General features: G+C 39.3%; 2 protein-coding genes across 9 annotated transcripts in view; one reads left to right on the top strand and one right to left on the bottom strand.

Moving 5' to 3' along the window:
* Positions 1-14,678, top strand: part of CUL1 (cullin 1) — a 53,741-nt gene extending 39,063 nt beyond the window's left edge. The window contains exons 9-22 of one of the 2 annotated variants that reach the window (XM_069007739.1): positions 666-796; positions 3,486-3,593; positions 3,693-3,799; positions 4,940-4,988; positions 5,519-5,650; positions 6,187-6,304; positions 7,274-7,350; positions 8,121-8,252; positions 9,086-9,178; positions 10,342-10,389; positions 10,476-10,558; positions 11,970-12,075; positions 12,841-12,954; positions 13,888-14,678. In XM_069007739.1, coding sequence (XP_068863840.1) covers positions 666-796; positions 3,486-3,593; positions 3,693-3,799; positions 4,940-4,988; positions 5,519-5,650; positions 6,187-6,304; positions 7,274-7,350; positions 8,121-8,252; positions 9,086-9,178; positions 10,342-10,389; positions 10,476-10,558; positions 11,970-12,075; positions 12,841-12,954; positions 13,888-13,968 — 1,379 coding nt within the window. In that variant the 3' untranslated portion in view covers positions 13,969-14,678. The other variant, XM_069007738.1, reaches the window with a different exon arrangement.
* Positions 14,679-16,444: 1,766 nt separating this feature from the next.
* Positions 16,445-25,073, bottom strand: part of EZH2 (enhancer of zeste 2 polycomb repressive complex 2 subunit) — a 49,986-nt gene continuing 41,357 nt past the window's right edge. For 6 of the 7 annotated variants that reach the window (XM_069007731.1, XM_069007733.1, XM_069007735.1 and 3 more), the window contains exons 14-21: positions 22,001-22,041; positions 20,715-20,840; positions 20,210-20,388; positions 19,267-19,362; positions 18,553-18,634; positions 17,681-17,761; positions 17,484-17,568; positions 16,445-16,774 (exon numbers count right to left, since the gene is read on the bottom strand). In XM_069007731.1, coding sequence (XP_068863832.1) covers positions 16,714-16,774; positions 17,484-17,568; positions 17,681-17,761; positions 18,553-18,634; positions 19,267-19,362; positions 20,210-20,388; positions 20,715-20,840; positions 22,001-22,041 — 751 coding nt within the window. In that variant the 3' untranslated portion in view covers positions 16,445-16,713. The remainder of the gene's footprint in view (positions 16,775-17,483; positions 17,569-17,680; positions 17,762-18,552; positions 18,635-19,266; positions 19,363-20,209; positions 20,389-20,714; positions 20,841-22,000; positions 22,042-25,073) is intronic. The other variant, XM_069007737.1, reaches the window with a different exon arrangement.

Raw genomic sequence — 25,073 nt, 5'->3', positions numbered from 1 at the left:
GACAGTAAAAGACATATGGAAGGAAATTTGATTTATAATGTTTCAATTTATCTGCTAAAGTCATACCAATAACATAACATTTTGCCTTAAATTTCCAACTGTTAGCATTGATGCTGCCCAAAGTAAAAGTGTTTATATGCAAAGGGCTACAAGTAGTGTTAGATCTCTGAGAACTGTCCTGTTAAGAATACAATTTAAAGGACAGGGGTCAGCTGGAATATGTAGTACTTGTACCACAGCCAGCAATAACATTAATAATCATCTCAAATTCATGGCAGCACTTCAAAATATTATTTAAATAAGGGAGGTTTAACACCATTTTTAATTCATTGCTGTGAAAACTAAAAATCAGAAGTAGATTTTCTACCATTCAAACGGTGACTTTTTTTTCTTGAGATTTGTTGCATTGTGAAGGTAAAAAACAGATCTCAATATAACAAATTGTTTTCTCTTTAAGTGGTGTTAGCTTTCCAGGTGAGTGCAAAGGTTTGCTGTACTGTATAATTGTTTACTGTCATTTTTTGTGGCTTTTTGCAGGAGCAATTGCATGTGTTTTTTTGTTGACAATGGATGTTTAGCTCCTATTGACAACTTGTAAATGAGAAATTGAAGTAATAGCCAGTACAGATGGGAGATGCTAGCTTTCCTTTTTTTGTCTTTTACAGACTTGGGTCGCATGTATAACCTTGTATCTCGAATCCAGGATGGCCTTGGAGAGCTGAAAAAACTTTTGGAAACCCACATTCATAATCAGGGTCTAGCTGCAATTGAGAAATGTGGAGAAGCTGCACTAAATGCAAGTATCCCCTCAAAACGAGTCTGTGTGTGGTTGCTGACACTTTTATATTAGGGCACAATGAATGCTTCCTGATAAAACTTCCAGTTTGCTTGTTTTCCCTCTCACTAATTTAATTTGTAAGGACTAGGCGATTCTCAAATGTTGACAGTAGGCTTAAAATAAAACCTAGATCACTTTCTTACTGTTCTTTGAATTTTGAGGGGGTTTAGGGGTGTTTTTTTGGTTTTCTTTGGTTTGGGGTAGGGGAGAGTTGTGTGGGAGTTTTTGTTTTGTTTGGGGGGAAGAGTGAGTTTCCTTCTGAGTTTTTGCTCTCTGTCAGGTTGTCATGCTGTTTGGAAAGCTGGCTGTGCAAATACAACACCCAGCACTTACAATACAAATACACCTAACAGTCCACTGTTTCAAGAAGCATTATCTCCAGTCAACTGTATTTTATTTCATCATCTTAAGGAATTCTGACTTGGATGGGACTAGAGAAAGTTTCTGTTGGTTGGAGTTTTTTGATAACGTCTTTTTTCTGTTTGGAAAAACATGAGAAATAGAAGAAGAAGGAACTGAAATGATTGGAAAGGTCACAATATAGGAGGAGGTCAGGTCTTTGGAAAGTCTGCTTTTTCAATTTTTATCCCATAACTGTAATTTCAAACCTAGTTTTGTATTGATCAGGGTTGCATCTTGGCAGCATGAAGTTAAAATCCTTTGCTGACCTTCTTCTCTATAGACAATATGATGTTTTCCAGGGTTAAAAAAAAGAATGAAACACTGCACAAAGCAAGATCAGGGTAGAATATAGATTCTGGTAAATTTTATTTAAAGTGGGATTCAAGAAGCACTTGGACAATGTTCTCAGGCACTGTCACTGATGAATACATCATCAGCATGATTCTTAGGGGGGTCCTGTTCAGGGTCAGGGGTTGGACTTTGATGATCCTTGTTAGTCCCTTCCAACTCGGGATACTCTATGATTCTATGATTACTTTCAATTTTTGACAGAGTTCATTTTAACCTGTTGCTGTCCTGAGAAATTCTTGATGTAGCTTCATACTGAAGCAGTAATCTGTATTGAAGGATGCTGTTCACTTCTGTTGTTTTAAGTGCGTAACTTTTTAGCAGTGTTGATCTTTTATGAATCATAAAGTAATCATGAAGCAAGTTCAGGCATCTTCAGCTTCATTTGCAGACGTCACCTTACATTTGGAAATCAGATCTGCTCCATGCTTGACACATCCCCCTAGTGGTCGTCACTCTTGAGGTTTTTTTTCTGTTTAGGCCTTGAAGAATTTACCAGAAAAAAATGAAAGCTCTTTTCTCCAGGTATTATTTCATCTTTCAGAGACGGGAGGCCCAGAATTTGTATGTATTAGTTCTTTTGTCTCCAACCATTTACAGAACTCTTCCTGCCTCTGACACTTTTTCTTGTTTCCTCATCTTTCTTTTTTGTTCCTTTTCTTACTCCACACATTTGTTCTTCATTTTTATAGCAGTATCTCTGGATGTTTCCCTTGGGAACCATCCTGCCTTTTCTTCTGGTATCCCTCACACCACTGTATTGCTGTTCATCGTTGCCTTGTTAGCCCTGTCACACTTAGGTAGGGTTGATTCTGCCCAACTTCATTTACCTGTACCGTGTCTAAACAGACAATCAGCTGAACAATGCTTCTCAGTTTCTCTGTAGTCAGTGCAGAGAAATAGTCATACCAGCCTGACTCACCTCACCTATTTTAGATTTTTACTGCAGGAGTTGTGCTCTAGTCTCTGTTTACTGTATTAACAAGACTGCTCTTCAGTGAGAGGATTTGCTGCTTTTTGTGCCTTTGGTTTGGTTTTTTTTTAGTCTTTGTAAGCAGTACTTTTCTGAATGTCTTTCAAATCCACTTGCATTCCTTATCTCAGAAGTTCTCAATAATCTCAGTTCTTTATCTTAAGCATGGCATTAGATTGGTGGTCCATGTAGTCTATGTCTGTCTTCAGTGCAACAGGAAATGTTTTTCAGGATCCTCATAAAACCCTGCCCATATTCCACCATGTCTTGCCAACAAGACCTTATGATCTCTGAATTGAAGACTTCCAGCCTTTTTTAGTCTGTTGAGTAGTAGCTGTCCTGTGTGCCTGACGGTTGACTTGCCCATCATTGTCCCTACACTCACTCCACTCCGTCTTTATTGAGAAACAAAGATCAGTAACTGCACACAGAACTCAGTATGAGTGCAATAAACTTGATGTTTATTGACATTTGGCTGCCACTGGGTGTTGTGCAGATAATTTTTAGGAACTGCCAACGGCTGAGGCTTCCGTGCTGAGTTGGACCTATTGGATATACACCAGTTGCATTCTTACTACAGAGATTTTCCTCTATAGCAGATGCCATTTTATGATTGTCCAGCTCTCTCAGGTGTGACTTGAAATAAGTTTAAGTCTTGGAAAATGTTTGCAGTGGTTGAGTAAATAATTTTGTTGTATTTTGTACTGTGTGATGTGGTACAGTCTGCACTCTGGTTGCTGTAAATCAAAGTTTGCAGTAACATCAGTCAGTCCTGGACACAGGACCTGAACCAGTCTGGTTATTTCTAATACTTCATGGACTTTCCCCACACAAATTTTCATGGGCCAGTGAATAGCTCCATTTTGGGGGAAGTAGGAAGCAGAAAGTTAACAGCTTGCAAAATCCAGTCTCTCCTTATTGCAGGATCCAAAAATGTATGTACAGACAGTGTTGGATGTCCATAAGAAGTACAATGCTTTAGTCATGTCTGCATTCAACAATGATGCTGGCTTCGTGGCTGCACTAGACAAAGTAAGTGCGTGTAGTGGCAGATGCTGGACTTATTTTTTACTTCCATGCAAAATAAAAAAAATTGTCTCCCAAAATTTCACTGTCTTTTTTGATTTATAGGCTTGTGGTCGATTTATAAATAATAATGCAGTGACAAAAATGGCTCAATCATCCAGTAAATCCCCAGAGCTACTGGCACGATACTGTGACTCTTTACTAAAGAAAAGGTATGTCCTCAAAGACGAATGATTATTTCATGTTGGCTTTTGTTTTAAAATGTTTTAGCCTATGAAGTTTTATACTGTCTTCAGAAACAGAACTTCACTTTGCAAGAAATGAATTGTACCAGATTCTGGATATGAAAATTTCAGTGGGACCATTCCTGAAGGTCCTGTTGTTTACTTTTCTTTTTAAGGAAAAGTGGAGGAAATAAGCAAACCTTTCTTGCCTTATAGGAATCTTAAGTTTTGGGCTTTCAGTAAAATTGAAGGAAGGGTTTTACGTGGGGTTTTTTTACACTGAAAAATTTAAGTTGAGTTATATGTAAAGATACGCACATTCCCTTTTTCCCTTAAAACTGCTGCTCTCCTCCTGTTGTTTTTTTCTACACCTTCTTCCATCTGGGCACAAATTGAGGAGGACAAAAACTGCTTTCTAACCTCTCATGGTTCATATTTTAATTCAAGGTATTTGGCTTTAAATGATTTAGCAGCTCATACACGGAGTTGGTATCAGCTCAATTCATACTGGATTGGTGTCAGTTTTGCCCCTGGCAACATTTCTAATTGTTGTGGGAGAGGGGAAAAAAGCCACCATCAAACAACCCAAAAATGTGAGAACTTGTTCGCTTTTCCCTTTCCCATCCCCTCCTTCCTTCAGCAAAGGATTTATTTTCTCCTTTACAATTACTGACTGTGTGCAGGGTAGGTTTGGGGTTTGCCTGGTGGATAAGCATGAGATGGAGGAACACAACGTGGTGCCACCTGAGCTTTCACCCAGTCAAATCTCAGCTCTGTGGGCTGGTTTCTTCTCACTGTGCTATCTAAGAAATAAAGATAGCATTTAGCAGTGGGAAGAGAGAAGTCCATGTTTAAGCCCATAAATCCTGAGAAGTATCAAGCTACCAAGAAGTCCCAAGCAAGTCATGGTCCAGGACTTCAACCTGTGACAGTCGGGAACTGTGGAATTTCTGACAGGTGGAGCAATGAAGTGATCACTTCATTACACTGTTTCCTCTTTAAAGAGCCTTTGATCCCAGAACTACTCAAATCTGCATTTCTTTATTTCTGAAGTTTCCATATATATCCATATGTTGCTTTAATTCTGCTGGTGTGGGACTGATTAAAAATGCTCTTCTTTAATTGCAGCTCAAAGAATCCAGAAGAAGCAGAATTGGAAGATACACTCAATCAAGTGGTAAGATGTCTATAAATACAGTTCTCTTCTATGTAAGGTTTGGCAAGTTAATAATATTCAATTGTCACACAAGGCAGATAAGAGAAAATTTTTTTTTGATATATTTTATTTCATTGCTTAGTATTTCGGCTTTTCAGTAATAATCTCTGTGTGGCTTTTTTTAAATGATTTTGTTTTGTTTTTTCAAAACCGCTTTACAGGTGATTTAAAGTGGATGTATTGAAGCAATGCTTTTACTTAATTTGTATATACATACAAAATATGTATAACTTCTACAACATCTTTTTGTATCATTATATATCCACGTATATATAAAATGCTGTACATGTGGAATATACAGTTCTTGTTTTAAAATAGTATCCATATGTAAAGCAAACACATACCACCAGACCCTCTACCCTCCCCCAAAAAAGCCAAACAAAACCCCCAATCTTAAAAATTTCGGTGCAAATGAAGTAGCTCCTGCTACAGCTTTTTCAAGACAAATGTTTAAATAGTTTTTCCGTTACAAATTATCTTGGCTCTTCCAGATGGTTGTCTTCAAGTACATTGAGGATAAAGATGTGTTTCAAAAATTCTATGCTAAAATGCTGGCAAAGAGACTTGTGCATCAGAACAGTGCTAGTGATGATGCTGAGGCAAGCATGATCTCCAAACTAAAAGTGAGTATTCCATGACTGCCCCATCATCTACTGCCTTGCAGGTCTTCAGACTGTTTTGGAAAGCATTGATATATGTCCTTTCATTTGTTTATTTTATGCACAGAAAAATATGCAATCTAGGTCTTTGGTTCTGTATTTTTATTTAATCATAGGAACTTCTAGTGCATGTCTGTCTATTGGATCTAAGCTTAATTATTCTTAACCAAATGAATGACACGGATTTAGTTATTCAAAGGAGTGACTACTGAAAATTTGCTTAATTTCATTAACCCATATTTATTCAGAGTTAAACAAAATACAATCTCCTCCCCTTTGGGTTCTGTTTTATTGTGTTTTGCCTGGTTTTTAAACAAAATTTTCTTCAGTTGTCAGTGACACTTAAAGCTCATATTCCAGTGGGAATCGGCACTTTGAGTAAGGGAAATATGGAACTTTGTACATCTTCTGTTAAGAAAATAAGTTCCAACACTTTGTTATTCTCATTATCCAATGTCAAAAATGTGTCTTGCTGATGTCTCTGTGCTTTTAAAATACAGCAAGCTTGTGGTTTTGAGTATACTTCCAAGCTGCAGCGGATGTTCCAAGATATTGGTGTAAGCAAGGATTTGAATGAGCAATTTAAAAAGCACCTGACCAATTCAGAACCATTAGATTGTAAGTAATACCTTTACCTAAGTTACTGTTGCATAGTTTAGCTTCCCCTTATTTCTACAGAACTAAATGTGTGAGGGAAATATTTGACTTACTCATACTGCCACAAGTTAGTGTTCTTCTGACCAAAATAGCTGGCATATTTAAATTGGTCTTCTAGGTCTGTTCTTTGTCTTCTAGTAGCTCTATATCTTTTGTGAGTGGCTTCCTCCTGATTTTGTGTTTCATGTTTAGGTATATAACTAAATTAAGTTGAATCCTGTATTTTCTTTTTTTTTTTTTCTTTTTTTTTTTTTTAATGTTTGATTGGAGAGACATTTTTCTTTGAACAGTTTTGATTTTGAACACAATGTGGCCTAAGTTCACACTTCTGTGAAAGTATTAAGGGAAAAGGTATGTTGTGTTCCAGGTTGTTAGATGTCCCTATTTACTTTATATATATATATATATATTTTTTTTTTTTTTTTAATTCAAGCATGTTGAACCAAATTCTGTCAAGAATTGATAATTATTTCTTGGATTACAATTAGAGTTGTGTATTGTCAGGCTTAAATTTTACTTAGTTTTTATGTTATTCATTCCTGACTTGACCAAAATGGCTTACAAGTTTGGGTGTGAAAAGTCTGTTCTTGCAGTTGTGTACTGTGGAGTGATGATGAACACTTACAGTTTTCACACTTGTGTGTTAAAAGAGAAATCCATTGTGGGGATAGAAACAAGGTAATAACGTCTCCAAATGAGAGAAAGTTGAGTGCCTGCAACAGTAAATCTAAAGCTCTCCAACTGCAGTGACATCTCTCATGAATAGCTTTGGTTTATGGTCTGACAAAAATAAAATAGTGCTTAATGATTTTTTACCATGTTAGTTTGACCACAAGGCCAGAACCGTTTCTGTGTTGGAGCTGGGACTGTTTGAAGAGGGGTTAGGAGAAAGTGGGATAATGCACCTCATCCTGTTCACCTCTCTTTCAGTGGATTTCAGCATCCAGGTGCTGAGTTCTGGATCATGGCCGTTCCAGCAGTCCTGCACATTTGCTCTGCCATCTGAGGTGAGGCACTTCTACTTCATTCATCTGAACATGGAATGATCATGAGAGAAATTTGTTTTACAAGGCTGGTGTCTCCTTCTGTTCTGTTGGGTATCAGGGAGGACTACAAGTGTCTCTGCTATTTGCCTATTTAGCCTGAGAATATTTGGAACAAGATAATTGGGTAAGGTAGTAGGAGGGGACTGTGTGAAATCCGTGTTTTCATATCTTTCCCATGAAAAGTCCATGGTTAATGAATCTTTCTTCAAAATATTCAAGAGCAACTAAAGCAAATCTTTATTAGTGCATTTTTCTGGGTATACTTAATTTAAGAAACTTTTTCATACTGTTGCTTCAGCTCTGCCCAGTAAAATCTTTAGCTATTATAATCACTAGTTTTCTGCTGAGTGATTTATTCAGAAGAGACAGAACATGAATATTTAACATGAGAAATAAGTATAATGCTGTTACCCGGAGGATGGAGGTGGTTAAAACAAATCCGCTTTTCTAGCCATGCCTAATGTATCCTAAAAGGAAGAATGAAACTTGAATGGTTGTTTACATTTGTACTGTTAATGATACTTTAAAGGGGAAACTTGTAACAGAGGGAAATTTTCATCCAGTCTGCCAAATTTGAATACTTCAAGTTTCTGTTTGTGTTATTCAGACAACGTAGTGGTTGAGGGTGATAAGATTTGATGATCCTCTGTTGCTTCCATAGCATGTTCTAGTAATGGTAAATGAAGGTAAGTAGTATTATTTATTTATTTATTATTGATGTTTTTATACAGTTAGAACGGAGCTATCAGAGATTTACTGCATTTTATGCCAGTCGTCATAGTGGAAGAAAATTAACGTGGTTGTATCAGCTGTCCAAAGGGGAATTGGTTACCAACTGTTTCAAAAACAGATACACGTTACAGGTAAGGACAAGTCATGCCAGTAGAAACACTTGGTGATGGTTGTATTCAGAGGACTGGATGCAGCTGGTAGAACATTTATTGTATGTTTATTTTATTTACTGTACTGATACTAAAGGTCTGTGTTTAAAAGAAAATTGACTTATGGAATGGAACACATTGCCTGTGGTTTAAACAGGTGTTGAACTGCATTTTGTGAGACAACTACAACCTCTTTGCCTAGGATCTCATGCTGCTTACAGTTTCCTGTCTGCTCTTTCTCAAAAAGTAGATGGGATGGGGAGTTCACAACAGTGAGAAGAAACAGGATAATGTCAGACTTTGACCTTGTCATCAACATATGTTAACCCTGTGGTGGTAGACATGGATAAGCCACTGATAGCTGCTTTGTTTATAAATTTGGTTTTATTGTTCTGGTGGAGTTGGGAGGGTTGTGAGGATGAATTCAGAGGTTTGTGTTGGGTTTAATGAAGATTAAATGGGTAAGAGTCGGAGTGACAGAGCAAAACCATTTAAAACTTTATTAGCAAGTAGAAGGATAATGCTTTGATACCATAGTAGATGATTTGATGAAGTGTCTGTGAGCAAGCTAAATGATCCTAATCCTGGGGTTTATGTTTAGATAATGCTGGTAGGGGGGGAGTTCTGGCTGTATAAGCAGCATTAATTTTTTTTTTTTTTTATTAGTACCAGTTGAGTATTCTCTGTTGCCCAAATATTCCAGTGTGTGTGTTTAACTGGTGGATTTCAGGCTGTTCAAATTCAGAAAGTGTTGTTCATTCTCATTTTTTGATTTCCCCTCTCTCCCCTCTGTTCTCTGTTTTTGGATCTGTCAGGCATCCACATTCCAGATGGCGATTTTACTTCAGTACAACACAGAAGATGCCTACACCGTGCAGCAGCTGACAGACAGTACTCAAATAAAAATGGTAGTGACTTTGCACATTTTACCACACTCTTGTGAACAAGTGTTTTGGCCTTCAGGGCTCTTTCTGCTATCATAAGAAATTTGGATTACACATGCTTGGAACCAGAATCAGTTTCTGTCCTGAAGGAGACAGATGTGCTCTGTTCTTGGTCAATTCACTTTCCTGGTTTACTTTCCTGTAATTGTAACTGCCTGGTCTTCAGATGAATCTTCGTGCATTCCTGTTCATGACTGGAGTGAATTGTCTAGCTTCCTGCTGAGCTCTGCTTGGAAGTATTCAGTGTTTCAATGCATACATTTTAATGTTAAAAGACAACATTCTAGCAAAAACAGTGGTTTTGCTAAATGATTGAGCCATGCATCTGTCATTCTTTTATATCTCAAGGCTTTTTTACATGAACATAGTAAATCTGCAGTTCACTGGCTAACTCTCTCGTGTGGAAAAGGTTCCCTCCTTTTCTTTCCAAGCAGGCTTTATGGCCCACAGTTTGGCATTTATTTGGCCTTTAGTAATAGGTTTGAATGAAGTCTGCTCTGCCTTCTGAAAAGTTAGGTGTTCCTATTCAGCAGGATCTTTACTTCTAGAAACATGTATCTAGAAAGTTATTGTTGCTGATGATTTACAGCAAACCCAGAAGTCTTAGGGATTGCCCTTTATTATAGACTGGTAAAATAGCAGCTTTGCAGGCCTGCACAGAATATTGCCAGTAGCCTACTGGCTGACCAACCAGCAACAGCAACCAGAACAGATCCCTGTTAAAAGAAAAAGATGTTAATCCAAAAGCAGAGAGTGCCTGCTTTCTGAAGGTTAAGCTTGCCATGGTATATATATTTGCATGGTTTGGGAAAAATGATTTCTTAGGCAATAAATCTGCTTGCAAAATAGTTCCTAAAACAGCAACTGGAAAGATCTCTTGCTTGGAATTAGTCTTTCTTAAGAATTTTATGTTATTTGACCGACCACAAGGGGGATATGTCCTAACATCCAAAAAGGACATTATGTTTTATTTCTGTGAACTATGTTTTTACTGCTTTTTTTCCCCCCTCATTTTGCAGTGTTCTGCACTCATTAGTTCTTAGTCTAAATATATGCGTTCTTGTTCAAGTTTTTAAGTTAGACAAAGGTGCTGTCTATCTGCGCTGATATTTTCTATAATTTTGTAGGATATCTTGGCACAAGTTCTACAGATACTGTTGAAATCAAAATTGCTGGTAAGTACTCCTTTCTTACGACCTGCTTAACATACAGTGAAATATGCTAAAGACTATTTATTTATTTGTTTGTTTATTTATTGCAGGTTTTGGAAGATGAAAATGCAAATGTTGATGAAGTGGAGTTAAAACCAGATACTTTAATAAAACTCTATCTTGGTTACAAAAAGTAAGCAGCATACATCACTTAGATGTAATGGGTAGCATTCTCCTCTGCTTTCAAAATCTGGGTGAAACCTAATATACTTGGGATGAAAGCTTCAGGGTTCAAGTGCCAGAGGGCTGGCAAGTGGTGGGGGATGGGTATGATTCCAGCTCTTTGACACTCTCATAGAAAGTCTGTCAAGGCCTCACATATTTTCATATGTCCTTTTTGTTCCTTGATTCTTGTCTAATTCTTGACTAACTGGTTCAAGTGCTGCTGTTTCACCAAGGCACGTGACTCGCATGCACTCGGCAAAATCCATGATATTTTGTAAGTTTACGGTAGTGTCTAGTGACCAGCAAAGGTCAAAGGCATAAATGTTCATCCACTACTGCTAACACAAGAAGATCAGGCTCATTTTATAACCACAGAGTATACAGTGATTTGAAGACTTAATAAACACAATTTTCAGTTGGTTTTATTACTTACTTTAAACAGTTGTATATTTTAAGCTGTTTACAGCACTGTGGTACTTTTTATCATGCTTACCTGAGCATAGATATAAACACACATAAATTCAGTGAGGAGTTCAGTACTTCCTGAAGATAAAATCTTAAGTGAAAGAAACATTTTAAAACCTTTCCTTGTACCTCACTCTTTATCTGCTTTCTATCCCCCTTTACCAATAATTAAAGATTTGAGAATTCATGGTCAGTTCCATTAATGCAGTGATGGAAACAGCTCAGTGTTGCTGCATTGTGCAGCTGCTGGTTCCCAATTTATGATGGAGAACACTGTGCTAAATAAATAACACATCCTTTCCCCAGTGCAGCCAATAGGCTGAGCAGAGCCCTGTGCTCCCTGGTGCTCTGATGCTGAGGTTTGCTCGCCACTTGTGCCACAGAACCTTGTGTTGAGAGTGGCCATGTGTGGTAGTGGGCTCACCTCAGCACAGCCATCAGTGTTGGGAGCATGTGAAAGAAGGGCAGAACTCAGTTCTGCAGAACAGATCTCTCCATGTTATTGTGAGAATCCAGTCTGTAGATCAGAAAGGGGATTCTGTTTCCATTGACTTCCCTTGTCCCCTTCACTGACTCCAAGCTTCTTACTACACATAGAAATGTTTTGAATACAGTGTAACTGTACAGTGCTAGTTAGACCTCACAGATCACTAGGATGGATGCAGAAAGTTGTGAAATAGACAGACACTCACCAGAAAGGTATTTTGTTTCTTTGGTTGGTTGTGGGCATTCTTTTATTTTTTTTAACATTAGAGTGTCTAAAGTTTTCAGAAGAGCCCAAGTCCTCTTTTGCTGTTAAGTAATTATGGTGATGAGGCTTTTATTTTGGAGCTGGGTTTTGTTTGGAGTATTTTCTGTGTTTCTTCAGTTTTTAAACAGTCTAATTGTTTATTAATTTCTGCTTTTCTTTACAGCAAAAAATTAAGGGTAAACATCAATGTGCCAATGAAGACTGAACAGAAGCAGGAGCAAGAAACTACACACAAAAATATAGAGGAAGATAGGAAACTACTGATTCAGGTGAGTTTTATTGCAGAATGCTGCCATGAACTCAGAATCACAACTTTGTAATCATTTAATGAAGTTACTGTACGGGTTTCTTAATTTTTATTAGAAGACAATATGCCATTACATTGCACTATGTCAGAGTTCAAAAACTGTGTTTAAAATGTTCTTAAAGGTCATTGGAGTCTGTAGTAGAAAGTGGAGGAAGCATTCCTACAGATAGGACGTGTTCTTCACATTTGTTCTAACCTGATGTTGATGAGTGTTTGGGTTCCTTGGATGCACACACTCACCAGACCTTGTCCTGGGTGAAAACTGAATAATAAAAAACCAGTAATACCCAGGTAGTATGAAATTAACAGCAGTTTTATATCAGTTCATTTGGAATCCACTTGAGAGGCAGGGGAAGGAAATACAGATGTACCACTAAGAGAGTGTCACAGTAAGGTTAAATACATAAAGAAGTCTCTTTGCTACACAAGTGGTGTTGTGTGGCTCTTGGTACCAGTTGCTGCTATTGTTACAACTGACTGACTGTAAGCACAGTTCTAAAAATTCATGTGTCAAAACCACTTTTGATGACTGTGTGCTGGGTAGAGTCTGAGCTCTTGAAGTCTGTGTGAGTAGCTGACACTCGTGGGCAAGCCTCTCCCCATCTGGTGCTCGAGTTGGTTGTGGTGGTGCTTCTGTACGAGCAGACATGATCTCCGAGGGAAGTGGCTTTATGCAGAGGGACAAGTAGTTTGCTCCTAAACATGACTTCCTGACTTTGCTGTGCAGGCTGCTATTGTGAGAATCATGAAAATGAGGAAGGTTCTAAAACACCAGCAACTGCTTGGAGAAGTGCTAACACAGCTGTCCTCAAGGTTCAAGCCACGAGTTCCTGTAATTAAGGTATGTGAGAACCACAGCTCTGAACCTGGATTCCAGGAGGTGAGGAGGATATATGTACAGACAAAACACATGCTTCTGAATTAAAGGAAAGTTAAAGTGATGAGGTGGGAGGGGCAAGGACAGATTTTTGAGTTGTAAGCAGGAAATACTTTAATGAGAAATATTTTATTTCTCTTAGGGTAATATCCGTGTTTCACATTGTTGGCAGTGGTGGTAAAATAGTATCAGGATTGCATCTTTCACATCACTGTCAGTTTACCATAGCCCTTGATCCACGCTTACCTTTTGTTCCTGCTCTCCCAGTTGTGGGACTACAGCCAGCCACAGGGTTGGCTCAATAAAACAGTTTCCTGCTTTCTTTTACAATAAAAATGTTGGGGAGGGGGGCATTGTATTTAATTACTTACTCATAATTATGTTGATTATATTAATTATTCATGTATGTATATTAATTTCTTCATCAGTTTGTCTAAGTGAGCTCAGCAGCAGTTTTTATATCCACAGCCAAGGGTAGGTGGGGCAAAGAACAGGCAGTGAGAGCAGTTGCATAAACTGGCACTGGTCCTGGGCAGTGACACAGGCAGCTCTTCACTGCAGCTGCTGTCTTTAGTGACCTTACGTAAGCTCTCTGCATCTTGGTGTAATTCTTCATTTGCTGTCCTACAATGAAGTTGCTCAGCATACTGATGATCTCCCAGTCACACCCCTGGAATGGCATCCAGGAAGTGTAATTCAGTTTAGTGGATTAGCAAAGCCCTGTGCTTGGATGTGGTCAGAAAGAGAAGAGTGAGCTGCTGTGGTTTGTGTCCTTCACCTACTCCCTTCCTCTGCCTGGCAGGGAACTCCCTCGGGGGTCAAAATCAAAGTTTGTAGCAACCCCCAGAGAGGCCTTTTGTTCCCATGTGCCACCACTTACCTCTGTTGCTCCCACAGAAATGCATCGACATCCTCATTGAGAAGGAGTACTTGGAACGTGTAGATGGTGAGAAGGACACCTACAGTTACTTGGCTTAACATTTTTATTAGCAATTACCTGACTGTGTGACACTTGGCAAGTAGGTATGTGATGGAAAGAATGAAAGCGACAGAACTTCATAGCAGCCACCCTGCTGCCATTTGGACCTCCCTTTTTAATGACTGAGACCAGGACTCCACCAGCCAGTCTCAGATTTACATCAGAACTGCTCAGGATTGATACATTTCAAGTATGTAAATATGGACACCAATGCCATTTAACCTAATTTAAGAACAGAAAGGAATCAGACCCTTCTCGTTTAAGGGTTGCATGCTACTGCATTTAAATCAATACATTGGCTATATGATAAACAGCTGCCATCACAGGCAGCACTTATACATGTTGGCAGCACTTGGAGAGCGAGTCTGAATGGACCCATGTGTAATCTGCTATGAAAAACCATTTGTATAGTGTGTTTCATTTTTTAATGTGTGATAAATAATAAAAAAAATTTAAAAGATTTCTGTACAAGTTGCATTTGGTTTTATTGTTTTAAGTTTCATGACTTATCTTTCTAAATGTAAATAAAAGGTATAATGGTTATGAAAGCTATTAGAAATTCGTTTTGCTTTTCCTCCCCATTTTCTGGTGCTTTAAGAACATTTTGTTCTCTGAAGAAATTGTCATCTATTATCTGTGCATGTTATTTCTTTTTGAAGAGGAAATGTCTGGACTTTGAAAATAAAAGAAATTTGTGACGATTTCACAAGATATGCAGAACAGAAAATACTCAGAATATCTGTGGCAATGCTTGGTCATCTGAAATTTGAGCTGGTTTTATATTGCTCATTGTGCTATAAAATGCATCACTCTTGCATAAATGCTGCCTGGAATAAAGGAGGTTTAGGCTGCCCATTTCTTTGACTAGAACAGAAAATTGAATGTGTTCCTAAAGATTAATTCCCATTAAATGCAACCTGTGATGGGAATTAAAATATTTTTGAGTGTTACTACACCTACCTTGATTGACCAGGCCTCATTCTGTTCTTCTCACAACATTTTATGAAATGAATTATTGGCTTTCCACATGCTACAAAGCAAAATGCTGACATCCTCACAGGTCTCATTTTTGGTAATCTGTATTTTCTAATCTTCATGGTCAAAAGAACTTAACTTCTGTGGCCATTTTACCCTTTAGAATTTGTGATTTGTTCAGTGTTTCTTCTCCCAGGAAGGGAGCCAGGTTTTGTGTTGTTAATGTTTTTCTGTTGAGGGAAACTAATGGTTACAGTTGAACTCTGGGTTTAAAAAACAATTATGGAGCAGTACTAGATGTGATCCAGACTGATTTGGAAAAAAGGGAGGGGTGTTATCTGTGTTTGAGATTTTGTATGTTTGCTATTTCTGTTCCGAAAGAGCTGAAGATTGCCATAATGGGCAATAGAAGCATCTTGCTGCTCAGTTTTAAAATTGCTTTTGGAAATTTAGAAGAGTGGAGCTTGTGCTGCCTCTTTAGTTTTTCTTTTTTTCTTTTTAAGATGCTGCTTTGTTTTTGTAAACCCTTCTTGTAGAAAGCTCAGGGCTAATAGATTTTTGTAGCAGGATGTGATATGATGACAAAGAAGCAGCCTGAATTCCTCTCTTAGGTGTAAGGCCGGACATCACCTACTCTGAGCTGCCTTTCAAAGCCCTGGCCTGGTTAAAGCAGTGCATCCAGCTTCAGACCAGGAGCTGTGCTCTACCCAAGCAGGGAGAAAATCAGGTTTTTACTGTTCTTTTCCTCATGAACTCTTAGTTCTTACTTGGGCCACCACCAAGGCAGAGGGCATGTGGCAGCTGCCTGTTGTATATGGAGTATGGAAGCAGGAAGAGCTGAACTCAGCCCCAGGCTTGGAGCCCCTTCAGTGCAAAATTAAATGGTCACCATGGACAAGATTTCTTGGAATCACTTTGGCAATAATGCCAGCCTGTGCCTGCCCTCCCACTCCAGAGCATTGTATTCTACCTCACAAGAGCCTCCAGAGTTCACAATCCACTGGCACGTAAGAAATAAATATGGTAGCCCTATATGAGACCCAAACAGACATTTACCTGCTCTCTAAATGATTCTGGATATAAACTATACATTTCTCTTAATTTTTTAATGTCTCTGTAATTACTGTTGTATTCATCATTCAGTTTGGTGCTTCAGCAAAGCCACAATGAGGGCACCTTGTACTACAGCTTTATCTTGAAAGCAGCATTTGTCACAGAAATTCCAGCTCTTCTGGCACTTACTCCAGAGAACATGGATGTAGCTGCATGCCAAGGGAGCAGAGAAGCTGCAAGACCACACCTGCCTCGCTTAGGCACTGCAGCACCACAGGCACCTGACTGACATCTACACTGTTTGCATCTTCACACTATTGTAAATGTGACCCAGAGTAACAGGACAGGAGACAAGCATGGAGCTGCCTTTGCACAGAAGTTACAAGTTAAATTCACATTGCTTCCTCAAGGGGCTGACACAAAATTCCAACTCAGTTCCAGTAAAAATGAAGAAGTTCAAGTATCCTTTATTCAAGGTTGAAAAATGTACCACACCACATTATTGCAAAAGTTCATAGGTACAAAACACTTTGCAGCTGGTGAGAAGGCAATAAAAAGTTGGTTTTTTTAAAATTTGTTACTATAAATTACTGTTACAGTACTTTGCAAATACAGAATTTCAAATTGCATCATTTTTATTTTTCTAAAATTGCCCACAGTACTAGAAATTCCTGAAGATAAGGCAGCTGTTTGTTTAAAAGAAGAGGTAGCTGGTGTCAAGGGATTTCCATTTCTCTTTCAATGCCCACATACTTAAGGGCATCAGCTTGGCTATATCTGAAATTAAAAAAAAAACCAAAATCACAAATGAAAAATCGGTATCATGGAACATTTCAGCACCACAGCCCAGAATCCTCTCATACTTAGATTTTCCATAGTTTCCTCACCAGCTGGGGTGTTTCTTCCTTGTGTGTTTGCAAGTGCATAACACTGCTGACCACTCAAGATACTACTTTTAGAGGTGTTTGATCAAGAGACAAATCACTAAAATTCCATGCTTTTTCACCTTGAATCTCAGTCATTTTTAGTACTGGAAAGCACTGCATTTCTCAAGGTTGACCTACACAGTATTGCCACTAGACAGCTTAGTTTTTGTCAGGTGAGATGATTGTAGAGGAAAGTAAGAACACATTCTTAGCAAGCCCTTCTCTGTAGTAATTCTGACATTTCACTCTCTGAAATTCTTGCCTATTTCTGAATGATGGGGGAGTTAACCTGTACTGGTACCAAGGGGAATCCTACCAGAGAAAGTCTGTCACTACACTTTGCTCTACACGAGCTGCTGTTCCAAGTTTGCAGGCTCTTAACCAGCTGCTTTGCTTAAATGAGTCTGCTATGGCATCTGGCTTAACAAAACCAGTGTGGGGAGTGCTGCTTCTGAGCTGCTGAGACCTGAGCTTGCAAGGATCAGGCAGGCACAGGAATTAACCATGAGCTGCACGGCGATACTGAAAGTTAATCCCACCTCTGAAATTCATCTACCCACCTGTAGTCAAAGAACAGTTCTTCACCAGTCTGAATGGCTCTTTTAGCAAATATTCCTATTCTGTGATCACCATTAACCATCATAACTGTTTTAAAAGAAATTAAGTGTGTTAGTACAAATACTGATAAAAGGCATGCTAAAGAAGTAGCTCACAGTATTTCATACATTGATGAAAAGAAAGTAAATGTGAAACTTACCTTTTGCATAGCAGTTGGGATTTACTGAATGGTTTGCAAATCTAATTTTGTTGCCCTTGCGTGTTGCATCAACCACAAAATCTACGGGGGGGGGCAGAAAAAAACAACAAAACCCACAAATGATGGATGGGTCAGCTAAAAACACATTTTTGAGTGTAATACCTAGTGTGTTTGGATCTTAGCAGCTGGAGAAGACAACTGCACAGCTTCCCACAGAGAAGAGCTGGCCCATCACCTTACAATAGCTGAACTCTGCTGCTCTGCACTGTGCTTCCCCTTTACCTCCTGTCATAGTGGCACCAGCACCTTAGCTTCTCATTGAAGCTTCTCTACCTTTATTCCACAAGGACAAGCTCCATAAATATGCTAAGTCAACACTGACATAAAGCAGCAGGTCTTTTCTTCATTTCAACTATTTTCTAGTATTTTATGCTTGACACAGTGCAACCTGTATTTTTCTCTTCTAGTGGCAGCAGCCACATAATCTGTATGTGGCTTTTTTCCCCCCAACACAATTACCATCATAACTTATGCTGATTTAATTCAGTAAAATTATTTCAGAGAATACCTGGCAAGCCTTTTAAATTCTTTAGTCTACTTAATGTCTGCACATAATTTTACTCCATGAAGTTCTACTCTTTTTGTATAGTTGCTTGTGTAATAGGCTCCATCACTACATCTAGCTGACTAGCATTGAGAGAAAACCCCAAACACTAGCCATCGCTGGGATTAATCCACACACTGACAGGGAAAGATGTGTGGAAAAAAATTCTCATTGTCACCTGCTGTCTGCAGAAAAACAGGGCTGAATGAAATGCTGAGCATACATACTTTGCCTGTGCTGCCAAGGGTTGCAACTAATGCATACATACCATTATTCAAGTTAAACAGAAAGCTGCACATGTATTTGTCGTACACTTTTCCTCTTCTGTCTGCCTCATCCTGAGAAATAATCTGAAAGAAACAGTACTTGTAAAAAAGAGAAGCACTCCTCCGTTTTGTAACCATAGCAGCTTAATGTCAACCCCCCCCGCCCAGCGTTCTGAAAGACAGGTGGGAGTTCTTTTTATTCTCTGAGATTCAAAGTATTCCCAAACAGTGTTGTTTTCAGCAAGCATTCTGCATTTACCAAACATCCGTGCTTTGCTCTTAGCATAAATTAACTCTTTCAGAGCAGAAGAAAAGGAAGAATTGCTTCTCATCTCAAAATCGGGACTGCATACCTGATTCAGGGTTTTAGTGCTACAGAACATAGCTTAGCTAAAGCACCTACTGACTTTCACTACTATACTAAATGATTTGCCACCAAATTCCAAGCATGCTTGAACTGAAATTCCATCCAAGATAAAAATGACATTCCAGCCTCTCCTTCTCACAAGAACCTATTTCCAAATGTTTGTGACAATTCAGCTGTGTAGCTCCTGGGGTCTGAGCCTGTGACAGCAGCTACAGCCTGTGACGCTTAGTCAGCCACACGGCTCTGTCTAAAGGTGATACCAGGTCACAGACAGTGGTATCCCATGGCTGGTCCCTGTCAATGCAGAACTTCACCAATTAAGCTCATAACCAGTGTTCTCCATCCTTACCTCACCACAGTATTCAGAGATGAATTCATTCTTCTGTACAGGATCTTTGATAAAAATTCCCCAGCCTGCCACATCTGAAGGTGCCAATAGTAAGTGCTGTGGAGCAGAAAAACCAAAAAGTTTAGACATGCCTAGCTTAGATTTGAGTTCAGGTTTTTTCCATTTTGTTTTGTATCACTTAGTGAAATGTGTATGTTGGGACTCCAGGAGAGCGGACAAATCCAGAGTCTTCCAATGATCAAATACACACTAAAATTACAGTTTGTGGATCAGAAGATGTATGTAAAAGAAAAATGACCAAGTATTTGAAAACTACTAAAAATTTTAGTTTAACCTTAAAGTGAGGGTGTTACATAAAAACTTACTTACTAAAGGCTTCAACCTCAAAAGGTCTGCAGATAGGAGCCCACTACTCAGGTCAGTCATCAACTGTTTTGTGAGAAGATGTTCCAGAGTAGAAATAAACTTTGGCTTATTGATTTATTTATTTGTCAGAACTGAATGATATTTCAAAGATATTTCAAGATATCCATAGACTGTATACAAGTTTATGCCTTAGAATTGACACCTGAAGAAAGGAACAGGTTCCAGACTCTGGGATAAACTTCTTTATGCTGATCTGGGGAAGACTGCTGAGGGATCACTTTAGAACAGCAGCCTATTTGCAACTAAGAAGCAAAGCCTGAATGGGGAAAAGGAGATATTCTGCTGCAGTGCTGCACAGAAAACACTAATTGTTACATGACAAAATGTAGAAAGAGCTTAACAGCAGCACATGAGCAAGCTAACAAGTGACAACTCCTTCTTTGCTGTTTTGTTTGGTTTGGGTTTGTTTTCCTGTTTGACAGCATGAAGGCAAATATGTTCAAGTTCTCTGGCTTGAAAATATCAGAACACCTCAAAACCCAGCAACAGGCATGCAGTTGTATAACTCTGGACATACTTTTTTGGATCCTCTCTGAATGCTGCAGTTCTTGCAAGAAACATTTTTGCTGTCCCAGTGGTCAGCTGCTCCACAAGTCAGGCAGAGGTCAGGATCACACTCACGGACAGCCAGGTAACAGGGGCACTGCTTGGTGTTGCATTGTGCTTTACAACGACACCCAGGAAAACGATTTTGGCCTACAAAGGAACGTGTGGGAAAGGAAGAGAGCAAGTATGAAAAAGTACAGCATAAAATTAAGACTGTGCAGTTTATAGCATATCAGAATACTGGCAACAAAGCCATTGATATCTGCAGAGGACAGTCAAGTACTGTAAATTCTTTCCTTTCCCGATTTTAATTACTCTTCCTCGCACTTAATTACTTTAATTACACATGCTCACACTGTTTGACACAATTTGCTGCTCCTGTAACACTGTCTGCAGTATGGACAGACTGGTAGGACAGAGCTCGATGGTGGGACAGTGAGAGAAGTTTACAGATAACTTCAAAATGTTTTACTTACATTCTGAGCTGCACTGACAAAACTTCTCACAGAAGTTTTGAGCAATTACACATGGGCATGAGCTATCACAAGGCTGACGTGGGTGATCACATGGCTGATAGTTGTAAACGTGATTCGATGACCCATCTGAATAAAAATAGCAACATTTTGTAAAGTTGAAAGTTGCAAACAAACAATATACAATATACAGTTCCCCTCACTCTAAGGCAAAAATTCCCTTTTAGTCATTTAACTAAGAAAGCCCAAACATGAACAAAAAACCCAAACCCACAGCAAGTGGGGTTAAAAACCCAAAAGACACCAAACCAGAACTGTAACATTAGTGAGGTGTTTTACACCATTAGCTGCTTCCTAGTGCAGCTCATTCTGCCATTGCTCAGCTGCTCTGAGTATTCAGAGCTGAAAGCTGTTTCTGTGGAAAACTGAAAAACGAAACTACAATGGTATAATTTCCTGTCTGAACGTGTTTTGGAATAGCACTGATATTATTCAGCAAAGTAAATTTGCTTAAATACCCAAAGCAATTTTTAATGTGGAACAACAGTCAACTTTCAAACAGGTAACACTGGCAATGTAATCCCTTTATTATTATTATACCACTGTGCTTTCCCAAGTCAATTTTCCAGTACAGACAATGCTGAAGTCTTCTAAGCAAGAAAGGAACTACCAGGGACAAGTCTAGAGCTTTACCTATAGAGCAGCTAGGAAAATTTGGTGCTATATAAATTATATTTGCTATTAATACTCCTGAGCTTGTTTTGGGTTTGCATGAATTTGTAAATTTGTAAAAATGCTCAAGTTAGCAATCAGCAACAAAAAAGGAGAGAGACAAACTGATCAATTATTTATGTTGCTAGAAGTCCCAACCACTCTCAACAAATTTTCAGAGAACTATTTCTAAATTAATTAAAAAAAAAAAAAAAAAAAAAAAAAAGGCACTTTTTACTGCAGCTCCTATCCTTAATACTGTTTTTACCTCTCCTTCAATAAGGCCATACTGGAAAGACTGTAAACTCAGCCTCCTTCCCTTTTTATTGAATTACACAGAGCTCTTCCAGCTATGTAAACCGAAGAGTACCTGTTGTCCCTACAATATGGGTAGTGAGAGTTTACTTTTTTTTTTACTTTTCACTCCCATATAATTTCTAGCTCCCCACAGAACATATATAATGGCCTAGCATTAAAAAAAACAAATAATCAGGCCCCCCCAAAAAAAACCAAAACCAAAAAAAGCAATAGTAGATTCTTAAAAGTTCAGGACATAAATTGAATGGAAAGATGCTAACCCTTTTTCAGCTGTATCTTTCTGCAATGAGCAGCCCACAACCTGCAAAAACACAAAACAAACAAGAAGGTTGACAGGAACTCCTCCTGCAGTGGGCTGGGAAAGGCAGCTGCATCTTGTACCCACACTTGACTTAAGATGGGAAAGCTTCTGGAGACATGAACACCTGCTAACTGCACACAAGTCAGAGGGGCTGCAGCAGAACCACCCTGTCCCAGTCTCTCAGGCTTGACAAGATCAGAGCTCTGCAGGCTGCTCCCCCCATTCCCCACATCATTCCTCTAGTCCCAGGATTGTACAGACGAGCAGTCCCCCACCCAGCCCAGGCTAGAGATGCTTAAATTCAGATGGTCTTGAAGGAAACCCTGCCAAGAGCTGGCTGCTGGAGCTGCTTCTGGCAGGCAGGAGCAGCAGCGAAGGAAGGATATTGAAGGTGCAGATCTGCAGGGTCATGCCTAAACAGGGGGGTGAAAGTGGGACAGCTGTTTGCTTCACAGGACTTTCCCCAGCACCACTCTGGTTGTCAACCTCAGACCACAGCCAGGTCCTACCCTTCACCTGAGGAGCTCCAAGTACTTGAGCACAGGAGACAATGTCTGCCTGGCACAGCCACACTGCTGGGACCTCAGTACTCTTTCCGGCTGGATACTTTTCCCCAGTTGTCCTGGCTGGTGGTGCTGCACTGAGCCTTTTCCCTTCTGCTTTAAAGCCTATACTCCTTTCTCTCATGTCCTTACAGTTTTCCTTCAGCATCCCCCTTCTCAGGTAGCTCAGCCAAGCAAGCCCTTTGCCAGAAGTGGTGGTTTTGTTGTGTGGTGGATTTTATTGTTTGTGTTTGTTGCTTTGCCATGTTTTTTTAAGAACAACATACTCTTGGTTAGCATAACATAACTCACTATACTTGCAAGTTCTTGCAAGTTACAATTCCTCCTTTATTTTGTACACATTTCATATTGCAAGCTCTTTGGCCAGGGAGTGTCACCTATTCCACAAACAATGTCAGATACAATCAAGTAAAAACACCTGTCTGGACCTTTGGTACCAAAAGGAAAGCCAGACTTTTAATTTCAGTAGCCTTAAAATTAAAGGAGAAAGCATTTGTTTTATTTTTTCTTACTTTATTTTATACTTCCTTAGTATATCATATAACAACATGATGCCAATGTGGGAGAAGCCTCATTCCCTGGCCAAATAATACATTGCCAGCTGCATCGAGCAACCTCACTTCCTCTGCAGATTTACTGAGCAGCCTAAAACACTCATGAACACAGGTACTAAAAGATCCCCAGCACAGAACACCTAGAAAGCTGTTCTGCCTTTCAGTGACTGCAACACTCCTCAGAAGTCTGCACTCTGAAAAAATATCTCCCACTGTAACTACTTAAATAGGACTTTTTAGCTGCTACTTCTTTCATAAAACCACAGCAGCTTCTACTTCAACCAAATGGTGTGCTGCGCCCTCCAACAGCTTCAGATAAATAAGATTCTCTATAAAATTGCCCTTTTAAAGCTTTACTTTGAGCTTTTAACTCGACAACCAACTTTCTTACAAGCACTGAAGGAGCCCATACGAGTTAGAAACCAACAAAGGCAGATTTATCCAAGTAACTAAGGCTGAGGGGAAGGAAGAAGCCCAGCATCACAGGGTACTGTAATAAATAGATTACATTCCTATTAAGAGTGATTTACTCTAGAAGAAAAGGCTACCAACATACATTTATGAATTCTGAGACTGATTCTGCAAGAAGAAACTTCCCATATACCTGAAAGGAGTGCAATTTTGACTTAAATTACTCTAATGCACATCAAACTACTTTCTTTCTTGTCTGCCTGGTATTTGGAAAATGTAATATACCATATTTTTGAACAAGTCTTTCACAGAAACTTGTCTGTCACCCCAAGATAATAAGGGCCTACTAGCACACCAAACCCTTAAAAGCATTCTGTGGCCAGACTTCTTAAAATACTCTTTCATTAGCAATCAGCAGCTTTACTTTTTCTCCTAAAGTAAGCACTATCCTAATACTTTAAATGTACACACACATCCACAAAGCATTAATAGTAACAAATCAAAGCAGAAAGAAAACTACAGGTGGCAGTCACAATGGGAAAGGCATCCATCTGCTCTGCCCCTCTTCTGGAGAGGAGGGAGAGAGGCCAGTGAGAGAAGGGCTGGAGACACGCAGTGGCAGCAGGAATTGTGGGGAATGACACAAGACAACAGGCAGCAGGCTGCCAACACTGACCAACCCGACAGGAGCTTTGACTGTCACAATCCAATAGTGCATTCACTGCCTTGTAACTTCCAAAAACTGCCACAAAGCACTGCAAGTTCCCCTGGTTAGTGCACAAAGCTGAAGCCTGAGTAAGCACCATACTAAAGGTAATCATTTTCGTATCTGCCCTATAATCTGCCATCTTAAACAGAAACAAAAGGCAAGACCTATTCCCATGCAGCAGGAAGCAGAGGCAAGGAATAGACAAAGTTGAAAAAGCACTCACAACTTGAAGCTTCATTAAAAAAAAGCCAGCTGGAAACTTCGTGGCAGGTTTCCAAGCAAGCTGGTGGATTTGTACATCTGGTTGCTGACATCTGCAGGAGAGCCAGCTTAGAAAACAAGTGTTTGCAGAAGCATCATGACAGAAGTCAAAGATCTTGTTCTTCTCTCCTAACATCCTACTAGACTTTGCCAGGGGTTCTAGGCAGCAGCTTGGTGTCAGTCAACCCAACACTAACAACACTCTTTGGAAGAAGCTATTCCAGCATTTCTTGCCCTGCACAGGGATACTCTGCTATCAGAAAGAGCACTGAAAATTCAAAATACATGCCAATTATGTCCAATACATCTTTGCACTGTTTGATGTTCTGGCATCACTCAAAGACTTCAGTCTCCCAGGTCATCTTATCCACAGCCTCCCCACAACTCCAAGACTCAGCCTTCCGACCAGGTGGCACATAAGAATATCTGTGCCAACACCTCAGCTGCACCTCTTGCCTGATAACAGTGAGACTTTAAATCCCTACAAAAAGGCATCCTGAACTCTTGGCAGAACTGCATAAGCTATTCAAACAC

This window comes from Aphelocoma coerulescens, chromosome 2 (assembly GCF_041296385.1).
Source record: "Aphelocoma coerulescens isolate FSJ_1873_10779 chromosome 2, UR_Acoe_1.0, whole genome shotgun sequence".
NCBI classification, from domain to species: domain Eukaryota; kingdom Metazoa; phylum Chordata; class Aves; order Passeriformes; family Corvidae; genus Aphelocoma; species Aphelocoma coerulescens.
The sequence above is the reverse complement of the archived record's forward strand: the minus strand, read 5'-3'. Positions and strand labels throughout refer to the sequence as shown.